Raw genomic sequence first — 11049 nt, 5'->3', positions numbered from 1 at the left:
GAGTTTAACTTCAGTAACATGTTAAACATGTACGAAAGGTATTACTCTACATGTTTGCTGTTGTTAATTTTGTTGTTGAAATTTCTTTTTCAACAGAAAATAAATGTAAATAATTTAAATTTTTTTAAAGTTATTTTTTTGGGGGCATTTTCCATTTTTATTGACAGGACAGTGGATAGAGTCTTGAAAGGGGGGAGAGAGAGAGTGGATGCGGAAAGGGCCACAGTATGGATTCGAACCCGGGCCGCCGCGGTCAGGACCAAGCCTTAATACATGGACGCCCGCTCTACCAACTGAGCTAACCCAGGCGCCTAAATAATTCAAATTAACTCCCACTTCGGTTTCAGCACCAAACAGACTTTCATCATACATAACTTTTTATTTAATAAAGTATCTCAAACTAAATACATCCAGTGAACCAACACACGCTGCCTTCAGTATCCAGTTAACATGTTTCACACAATATTAACATTACAAGCAGTAAGAGTACTATTACTAATATGAGTACTAGTATGAGTACTATTACTAGTATGAGTACTAGTATGAGTACTATTACTAATATGAGTACTAGTATGAGTACTATTACTAATATGAGTACTAGTATGAGTACTATTACGAGTAAGAGTACTCTTACTAGTATGACTACTAGTAAGAGTACTATTACTAGTCTGAGTACTATCTGTACTAGAAGTCTAAACATATCAGAACCATTTAAGAACAGAACATGTTGCTCTAGTTTGTACTCCGTTATTTCAACATCTGGATGCTTCAGATGAAACCAGTGAAGACAGATGTTTGATGTGTTCTACCAGTCAGAACACATCCAGGTCCAGTTTGGGTTTTCCCAGTTTGCCCAGCAGGTCCAGTCCGGTCCGAGCAGCCAGCAGAGACACCATGTCGTTGCTGCTGGAGTTCACCGCCACGTCGTACGCCGTCTGACCGCCGGCGTTCCTCCGCCTCACGCCGGCCTTACAGCTGAAACCAACATCGGGGAGAATGATGTCATGAATGATGTCACGGTGACATCGGGGGGGTGGGAGGAGCAACAACAACGACCGCTAAATATCAACCTGTCCAACCAATCAGGAGGGAAATCATGAGGAAACCATGGAACTTAACATCTGGTCAAGTGTTTCTTTACGGGTTGTAGTCGTTTTGTGTCTTTGTAGTCGTTTTGTGTCTTTGTAGTCGTTTTGTGTCTCTTTGTAGTTGTTTCGTGTCTTTGTAGTCATTTTGTGTCTCTTTGTAGTTGTTTTATCAGAAGCAGTTGTATTTTTTTTTTTTTTACCTCTGCCTGGCTGACGGTGTTCAGCAGCAGTACTACTGTAGTAGTATTAGTACTACTGCTGCTGTAGTAGCACTCGTAGTAGTATCAGCAGTCAGTTTCTCTGAGTCATGGAAAGGTCACATATTGAAGATACGAGGTTTTCTCTGGACATCTGTGAATGCAGGTGTGTCATACCTGAGCAGCACCCGAGCACAGTTCACACCTTCAGAGCCCAGAGAGGCAGCTTCATGGAGAGCTGTGTTCTTCATCCTGAGGAAGAGGAGGAGGAGGAGGAGGAGGAACAGGAGGAGGAGGAGGAGGAGGAGGAGGAGGATAAGGATGAAGATGAGGAACAGGAGGAGGAGGACTCATATTTAGCTTTCCCTCACTGCAGTCTGTCGTTATAACAGGAACATTTTCTCTTCATGTCATAATCAGATTATTTTTTAACATTAAACGTAAACAGTCTAGAAAAGCAGAACGGACTCAGAGAAACATTGAGAGACACGAATCAAGAAAAGGGACAATAAATGAATGTGAGTTAAATATGGACGGAAGTTACAACACAAATACACAACAGAGCAGCTTATTGTGTTATAACTAAGTTTAACGTGATACGTTGGTTTGGTCAAATACAGAGAAACTTTGTGATAAAATAAGAAAACAAATAATTTAGCATCGAGTGATGAGTAAATGTCAAACTAACATGAAAATGAGGAAATGTTCTTGTTTTAAATATTGTTTTTGTCACATCGACGCCTCAGACTGAAACTTATTCCTGTTTTTATCTGGTTGTTTGTCGTCTTACTGTCCAGACTGCTGGTCCACGTCGGCTCCTCGCTGCACTAGAACAGGAAGTACATCATGATGACCGTTCACCACGGCAACCGCCAGAGCGTGTCGTCCGTCGCTGCCGCAGCAGGAAGGGTCCGCCCCCTGGTGGTGAACAAGGAAACAAACGGACCAATCAGTGTGAACTACGTCAGGTGACCAGGATTCAGATACCTGCATATGAATCAGGTTTATTACACGGTGGTCGGTGTTACACGGTGTTACACGGTGTTACACGGTGTTACCGGTGTTACACGGTGTTACACGGTGTTACAGGTGTTACACGGTGTTACCGGTGTTACCGGTGTTACACGGTGTTACCAGTGTTACACGGTGTTACACGGTGTTACCGGTGTTACCGGTGTTACACGGTGTTACACGGTGTTACCGGTGTTACACGGTGTTACCGGTGTTACACGGTGTTACCGGTGTTACACGGTGTTACCGGTGTTACCGGTGTTACACGGTGTTATCGGTGTTACACGGTGTTACACGGTGTTACACGGTGTTACCGGTGTTACACGGTGTTACCGGTGTTACACGGTGTTACACGGTGTTACCGGTGTTACACGGTGTTACACGGTGTTACACGGTGTTACCGGTGTTACCGGTGTTACACGGTGTTACACGGTGTTACCGGTGTTACACGGTGCTACCGGTGTTACACGGTGTTACACGGTGTTACCGGTGTTACACGGTGTTACCGGTGTTACACGTGTTACACGGTGTTACCGGTGTTACACGGTGTTACCGGTGTTACCGGTGTTACACGGTGTTACCGGTGTTACACGGTGTTACACGGTGTTACCGGTGTTACCGGTGTTACACGGTGTTACACGGTGTTACCGGTGTTACACGGTGTTACCGGTGTTACACGGTGTTACACGGTGTTACACGGTGTTACCGGTGTTACACGGTGTTACACGGTGTTACACGGTGTTACCGGTGTTACACAGTGGTCGGGAACGGGATCAGAATATTTGGTATCTGAAGTGTTCTGGTTTCTATTCGTAGTCCAAGTACTATCAACCAATCACGTTGGAGCTTTAGTCTTTAAACAACGAGCAGCGCACAGAAGAGGAAGTCTTGACCCGGATATCTGCCGACTACACCAGAACCCCAGAATCATACAGGTCGACCCCCCCAGAGGCTCCTACCTGGTCCAGGAGCTGCTGGATGACGCTGACCTGACCTCCACCCGGACCCGGACCCAGCTCCTTCAGCAGCTGCACGTCCTTCACCTGGAACCACGAGAACCAATCAGAGAGGAGCGTTTCTGACGGCGCAGGAAGTCAGACAGCAGCAGACGTCTGATCTCAGGTGAGTTTAGACAAACAGTGTATATCAATAAGAAGTGAATGTTAATAGTTGGTTCCATGTCAACGTCAGCGCCCAGCAGCGAGCTACGCCGCCGCCATTTTAGACTGAATGCGACGACCAGACGCCAGTAAAACGTCCGTCTACTAAGAGACGTACTAAAGTAAAACTACTTTATTATTTCTATTCTATTGTCATATTTAATGTCTCTACTGACAGTGTTCAGTTTCTTCTTCTGTTTTATTATCAGTCAGACGTCCAGAGATGGTTTCTTACCGGCGGTTTGGGGGTCAGGTTTGGTTTTCTCATCAGACCTGTGGACCGATCACTTCCTGTCAGACACACAAACAAAACCAGGAGGAACTGAGTATAAAATACATGTGTGACATTTTCTGATGTGCGTTCGCTTATCAGGATACATCACCGTCTTATTTTTTGTCAACGTGTGTCAGCTGTTCAGAAAAACAACAACTGCATCCCATTAAAGCTGTAGATGAGAATGTCCAGGTAAAGTGTCTGCTGTTAGTTCTTACTGAGACTGCTGCTGTTGGCAGATCGCTCGGTAACGCTGCTCAGAGTCTCGATCCCACCTGCAGGTCCAACACCGTCACCTGTTGGACTCACCTGAGGACAAACACACCGTCAGTCAGTCACCTTACTGAAACACACAGAATGAAAGGTTTCCTTCCTCCGGTGTCTCAGCGGCAGGTTTCAGAACAGACCTGCTGGTGTTCCCGTCCGGCCGACACGAAGCTGACGGTCACGCTGACCTCGTAGGGATCTTCCTGAATCACAGCAGAGACCATCTGAAGGAGAGCAGGAACACAACAGGAAGTAAACCACAGCACGGCCTGCACCTGATCAGGTGATCATGATACCTGACAACCTACAGATGTTGTTCACCCGGTCTGAACCCAAACGACACGCTCACAGTCTGAACATGTGTCTGAGACTGAGTGATTGAAGTGAATTAATCCCACTGGTGATGTGACTGTTGTACAGGTGAGGTGCAGGTGAGGTGCAGGTGAGGTGCAGGTGAGGTGCAGGTGAGGCGTGGCGTACCCGGCCCAGACGAGGCTCTCCCAGCAGAGCCCTGAAGGGGGCGTTGTTCTGAGCGTAGCTCCTCAGGTGAGCACACACATGATCCAGCTGCTTCCTCCAGTAACCTGAGGACAAGGACGGGTCATGAGACAATAGACCACGCCCGACTGAGGAGACACAAAACAGCTACAAACAGTGCGTCTTGTGGTTGGTTTGTGTCTCTTTGTAGTCGTTTTGTGTCTCTTTGTGGTTGGTTTGTGTCTCTTTGTGGTTGGTTTGTGTCTCTTTGTAGTCGTTTTGTGGTTGTTTTGTGTCTCTTTGTAGTCCCTTTGTGTCTCTTTGTGGTTGTTTTGTGTCTCTTTATAGTCGTTTTGTGTCTCTTTGTGGTTGTTTTGTGTCTTTGTGGTCGTTTTGTGTGTCTTTGTAGTCGTTTTGTGTCTCTTTGTGGTTGTTTTGTGTCTTTGTGGTTGTTTTGTGTCTCTTTATAGTCGTTTTGTGTCTCTTTGTGGTTGTTTTGTGTCTTTGTAGTCGTTTTGTGTTTCTTTGTAGTTGTTTTGTGTCTCTTTGTGGTTATTTTGCGTGTCTTTTTGTAGTTGTTTTGTGTGTCTTTGTAGTCATTTTGTATCTCTTTGTGGTTATTTTGTGTGTCTTTGTAGTCGTTTTGTGTTTCTTTGTGGTTGTTTTGCGTGTCTTTGTAGTTGTTTTGTGTGTCTTTGTAGTCATTTTGTATCTCTTTGTGGTTATTTTGTGTGTCTTTGTAGTCGTTTTGTGTTTCTTTGTGGTTGTTTTGTGTGTCTTTGTAGTTGTTTTGTGTGTTTTTGTAGTCATTTTGTATCTCTTTGTAGTTGTTTTGTGTGTCTTTGTAGTCGTTTTGTGTGTCTTTGTGTTTGTTTTGTGTGTCTTTGTAGTTGTTTTGTGTGTCTTTGTAGTCGTTTTGTGTGTCTTTGTGGTTGTTTTGTATCTCTTTGTAGTTGTTTTGTGTGTCTTTGTAGTCGTTTTGTGTGTCTTTGTGGTTGTTTTGTGTGTCTTTGTAGTCATTTTGTATCTCTTTGTGGTTATTTTGTGTGTCTTTGTGGTCAATTTTGCAGTAGTAGTATCAGTAGTATTTTACCTCTGCCCGGGCTGATGGCGGTCAGCAGCGGTTGGCGGTCTCTGGTCGCCGGCTGCCTGCTGAGTTGTAGCGTCTTCTGTTGCTCCTTCCTCTGCAGCTCAGTGGCTGATGGGTAATAGAGTCCAACAGTCTGTGTGTACTGCTCGGCAGTGGGCGTGGCTAACTTCTTGCTAGGAGCGGGGCCGGAGGAGGGCGTGGCCTGCCAGGTGGCATCATGGGAAGTTGGGACTGAAGCCTGCTCGCACACAGGTACGTAGAATGTGTCACGTATCCTATTATGAGTTGTGTGAGTGATGATGTCAGCGGTGCAGCATACCTTGTTCGTGGCGGCGCCCCCGACAGGTCGCGTGATGTCATTGCAGGATGTGGGTGGCAGCGGTGCTTCCAGAAAGGCGCCGCAGGTTGTGCAGTAGAAGGCGTACGGATGTCCGCTCGCTCCGCATCGCCGACAAACCACACAGCTGGCTGCGTGACCGGGCTAAAAGTACACACAGCACTACATTTCCCACAATGCTTCACTCTCCACACTAGCTTAGCACAAAGACTGGAAGGATAAACTGCCTAGCTCCATTAAAAATACAATTAAATCAACAAAAGAGTGAAAATCAACTGATTAACTACGAATGTGGTCATTTTCAGCCAAAATATTCACACAAGCCACAATAGAGACATGATGTCACTTCCTGTTCCCTTGTCTGGAAGTCGATGTGTTCTTAGTCAGATGTCTGATATAAGCTCTGTTAACACGAGCTGAAGAGATTTAACGTTTTATAGAACGCTATCCTACCGGTAGACGGTCGGCTAGCAGTTCACTTTGGTTTCCAGTCTTTGTGCTAGGCTACGCTAACCCAGAGCTAGCTATAGCAGAAACACACCAAAATCAGAATATTACACATCAATGAACAACAACAGTGTTACTAGTGTATTACTGAAGGACACAGGTGTTGTCCAGGTGTGTCTTCACCTTCGAGCCGCACCAGTCGCAGTATCTGGCATCGCCGTGGTTTAAACGTTTACATCTGGAGCAGGTCAACTTCCTGCCGTCTGCTGAGCGGACAGAGGGGGCGCCGTTCCACGCCGCCTGCAGCAGCACACACACATCAACACACACACACACACACATACACACACACATACACACACACACACACACACACACACACACACACACACACACACACATCAACACACAGTTAGATCAACCCGTTAAAACAAAGTGTAAATGTAGTATACAGTAGTATACAGTAGTATACAGTAGTAGTCTGTGTGTTACCGGCTGCAGGCGGCTCTCGCAGGTCAAACAGCTGGAGATGTGAGCTGGATTCCCGCTTCCACAGTAAACACACCGCACGTGATCCTGCACAGCAAACACACTGAATACAGTCAGTGATGTTTATCTGACACCGACAGAGAAGTTCATTATGGAAAGAATAACGAGAGACGTGTGATGTTACACAGAGGTGGAAGAAGTACTCAGATCCTTTAGTCAGTAGAAGTAAACGTGAACGTAGCGTTAGAGTCTCGTAGCCTGTAGCCGTGTGAACGCAGCGTTACAGGACTGTGGTTGTAGTACTGTGTACCTGTAGTATTCTACTGGACTGTAGTTGTAGTACTGTGTGTACCTGTAGTATTCTACTAGACTGTGGTTGTAGTTGTTGACGGACGGAGGCTTCACAGGTGAAACAGGTCGGAGTGTTGACCGGAACCAGAGAGTTACAGAACACACAGCAGACCACCTGACAACAAAACACACACACACACGCACACACACACACACACACACACTGTGATCAGTGGAGCGTCTCAGCGTCGCAGAGGACAGGTGTGAGAGGAGTACCAGTCCTCCCTCAGCAGAGGACAGGTGTGAGTGGAGTACCTGTCCTCCCTCAGCAGGGGGTCGTCTGTGCTCAGGTAACGGAGGAACTGCAGCTCCACACTGAGCACAGAACCCAGAAAAAGGATCTGAAGGACGAAAACTCAAACATTGAGCACACCTGGACACACAGACAGGTACAGACAGACAGGTAGAGACAGACAGGGACAGACACAGAGAATTAGACAGCTGTGTTAACAGGTTTAAATCTAGAGGTTATCTACATCATGAGTGGAGTTTGGTGATTTAAAAGTCTTCATGAGGGTTCATGCTGTGGTTCTGATAACTGATCCACTATAAGGGCTAAAGGACAGAACTGTCTAGAACACCTGGAAATGCACAAAGACAGTTTTGTTTCTAAGATCACGCTCAGATTGGACCAGTTAGACTGTTATCAGGCCATTAAATGGGAGAAATCGGTCGCTATGAGCACAATAGATGTGGGTCATTAGAGCCCTCCTACGTTGTGAAAGTGAAAGTGAAACTTAAAAGTAGAGATGCACCGATCCGACTTTTTCAGTCCCGATACGGATACTGATACCTGGGCTTTGGGTATCGGCTGATACCGAGTACCGATCCGATACCAGTGTTTAATTAATCAGCTGTATGCCTCACTGTGTGGAAGAGACTGGATCATTCTGTTATGTGTGAGACAACTTGTAATATGAATCATCTTCTGGGACAAAGAGAACGGAGACGAAGGAAAAAGAACAACATGATTATTAAAAAGGTCACGGTAGCGCGTCTGTTCGTACCGCAAGAAGTCGGTCTCTCGGTGGATTCGGGACGTCTGCGTGCTGCTCAGCTGCTTCAACACACCTGGACTCTGACAGACAGGAAACACAACAAAATAAAAGTCATCACGGACACGTTTCAGTACCACAGCCGGTGTTGGGTTTGGATGAGCTGGTCTGTTTACCGCTGACTGGGAACGTTGGGAAGGTCCAGTTTGTTGTTGTTGGGTCGGAGAGCCCAGAAGACTGTTCAGAAAACGAGGACCTGATGGAGGAGAGGCGTTTCCCATCATCCTCGGCTCTGAAGACAAACAACAGGACAGGAAGAATGAAGGGATATCCCCGTAAATCTGTCAGTTTAGTTTAGTTTCTCACACAGCTACGTGTTTAGTTTGTTTTAAACATGTCCTTCCCAACATGTTTCTTTTGTAATTTATGTACTTTTATTTTGTCTTTGGGTTGTCACTTCCTGGATAGTTTGTCTCCAACGCTAACAATTTACACTATTTGAGATGAAGCCCTATGATATTAGCTTAGTTAGCTCAGAGTTAGCTTCCATATCCTGACCTCTGGTTCCAGTCAGCTAAACCTAGCTGGCTTCAGGATGGACCGCTGATTGGCTTGTTGGCTAACAACATACGACACATACATCAGACAGACTTTCCTCCTGCTTCCAGTCTTTGTGCTAAACTAGGCTAACTGTAGTAGAAACATATCACAACGGCAGTATTTAGCAGAAGAATGAAACTATACTTTAATTATTATTATCATTATTATTATATCATTATTATAGTAGAGTAACCAGTGTAACCGACCTGGAGGCCTCAGTGAAGAACCAGCAAAGTTCTCAGCAGACAACGAGGTTCCTTCAGACGGACGCTGAAATGAAAACTTTAAACATTAAAGGTCCCATATTGTAAAAAGTGAGATTTTCATGTCTTTTATATTATAAAGCAGGTTTAAGTGCTTTATAAATACTGTTAAACTATCAAAACGCTCAGTATATAAGGAGAAATACACACAGCCCGTATTCAGAAATTGTGCGTTTGAAACAAGCCGTTAGGATTTCTGTCCATTTGTGATGTCACAAATACACAATATTTACACGGTTTTAAACATAAACATTCTAAATGTGTCCCAGTTTATTTCCTGTTGCAGTGTATGTAAATAACATCAGCTGACAGGAAGTAAACATGGACCCAAACTGTTGCCTAGCAACGCAATTACGTTGCAATTACGTTGAAATGTACTAAAACGGAGCGTTTCAGACAGAGGGTGAATACAGGTATATTCAGACAGACAGTACGAGGAGAATAATGTGTTTTTTTAACATTACAGCATGTAAACATGTTCTAGTAGAAACACAAAATACAAGAATGAACCTGAAAATGAGCACGATGTGGGACCTTTAAAACTATTTAAAATACTTTAATAAATCAGGACGTTAGCCCGGAGACTTCAGCAAACAACATATATCGATAAGAAGTGAATGTTAATAGTTGGTTCCATGTCAACATCAGCGCCCAGCAGCAGAGCTACGCTTCCACCATTTTGGACTGAAAGCGACGACCAGGCACCAGTAAAACGTCCTCCTACAAGAGACGTACAAAAGTAAAACTACATTATTTCTATTCTATTGTCATAATTAATGTCTCTACTGAAATGTCCTGTGTTGAACAATAAACTATTATAAATTTAATAAGTGTTTTCAGTCCAAAATGGCGGCTGCAGCTGTCTAAAAAACACCAGAGTTTCATGTCTTTGCTTCTCTACTCTCTGACCTCAGGCAAGAGGCGCTGTTCTGTCAGAGGGAAGATGGAGGAATCACCACAACATGATGATCCTCTGCAGGGAGATGGCAGCAGGGGCTCATGGGAAATGTAGTCTTACCTGCTGGTCACTCTGGACGCTCTCCTTCCTGCAGTTTGAGTCCACATGTTCAACCGAGAAAACCTTCGTCACCGTGGAGCTCTCTCTGCCGTCACTACGGATGAGACTGTATTGAGTCACAGAGGCTGGACAGGAAGTGTTGTCAGCACTGTCGTTGTGTTAGGTGAGCGGTTACCTGGTGACGGCTACAGCTCTGACAGCCACTCGACCAGCAGGCAGCAGGATGGGTCCGCTGTACTTCCTGCTGCTGCCTGCTGACCCTTGCTGTGCCGCCGCCGCCGGCCGCGACCCGTCCAGAGTGAAGAAGATCAGAACTTCAGGAGTGTCTGCAGAGAAACACCTGTCAGACTCACCTGGTACCACTGGTACTACTGGTATTACTGATACTATACTGGTACCACTGGTACTACTAGTACCATTGGCACCATTGTCACCACTGGTACTAATGGTACTACTGGTACCACTGGTACTACTAGTACCATTGGCACCATTGTCACCACTGGTACTACTGGTACTACTGGTACCTGACTGGATGGAGACAGGTGTGTTGGTGTCCAGGTGGTTCTTGGCTCTGTGTGTCCGCCGTTGGATAATGGGAATGATGAGCGGAGCCGACACCGCTCCTGCTGTCATGACGACGGTTGTCTGTCAATCAATCAATCAATCAATCAATCAATCAATCAATCAATCAATCAATCAATCAATCAATCAATCAATCAGTCAATCATCAGAGGAGGAAGAAATTATTTAAATGTGTTAATACTCTGTTACAAGTCCTGCATTCAAAACCTCACTCAAGTAAAAGTACAAAAGTATCAGCATCAACATATACTTGGACGTACTAAAAGTGAAAGTAGTCGTTCTGCAGAATAATCTATATTATATTATAGGATTCTAATTATTGATGCATTAATGTGTTCATCACTTTAATGTTGCAGCTGGTTAAGATGGAGCTACTTTGAATGACTTTTTAAATATTTTACGA

The 11049-nt window shown here is 45.0% G+C and overlaps 1 protein-coding gene across 6 annotated transcripts; it reads right to left on the bottom strand.

The window, feature by feature from the left end:
* Positions 1 to 599: 599 nt before the first annotated feature.
* Positions 600 to 10748, bottom strand: dzank1 (double zinc ribbon and ankyrin repeat domains 1). 6 transcript variants are annotated; one of them, XM_074631228.1, is made up of 20 exons: positions 10589 to 10748; positions 10240 to 10390; positions 10065 to 10158; positions 8990 to 9053; positions 8360 to 8475; positions 8196 to 8266; positions 7405 to 7561; positions 7148 to 7303; positions 6841 to 6924; positions 6532 to 6648; positions 5884 to 6045; positions 5568 to 5802; positions 4478 to 4581; positions 4138 to 4221; positions 3949 to 4039; positions 3692 to 3747; positions 3256 to 3339; positions 2076 to 2203; positions 1463 to 1537; positions 600 to 975 (listed from the first exon to the last, which is right to left on the bottom strand). In XM_074631228.1, the coding sequence occupies exons 1-20, from the start codon at positions 10695 to 10697 to the stop codon at positions 813 to 815; spliced, it is 2301 nt and encodes a 766-aa protein (XP_074487329.1). In that variant the 5' UTR covers positions 10698 to 10748; the 3' UTR covers positions 600 to 812. The 6 variants fall into 6 exon arrangements, 5 of the variants coding, with proteins under 5 accessions (XP_074487329.1, XP_074487331.1, XP_074487330.1 ...); XM_074631230.1 differs by having other exon boundaries at positions 7190 to 7303; XM_074631229.1 differs by having other exon boundaries at positions 7444 to 7561.
* Positions 10749 to 11049: the final 301 nt, after the last annotated feature.

This window comes from Sebastes fasciatus, chromosome 3 (genome assembly GCF_043250625.1).
Source record: "Sebastes fasciatus isolate fSebFas1 chromosome 3, fSebFas1.pri, whole genome shotgun sequence".
NCBI classification, from domain to species: domain Eukaryota; kingdom Metazoa; phylum Chordata; class Actinopteri; order Perciformes; family Sebastidae; genus Sebastes; species Sebastes fasciatus.
Note: the sequence above shows the minus strand (reverse complement) of the source record. Positions and strands in the feature narration are given on the sequence as shown.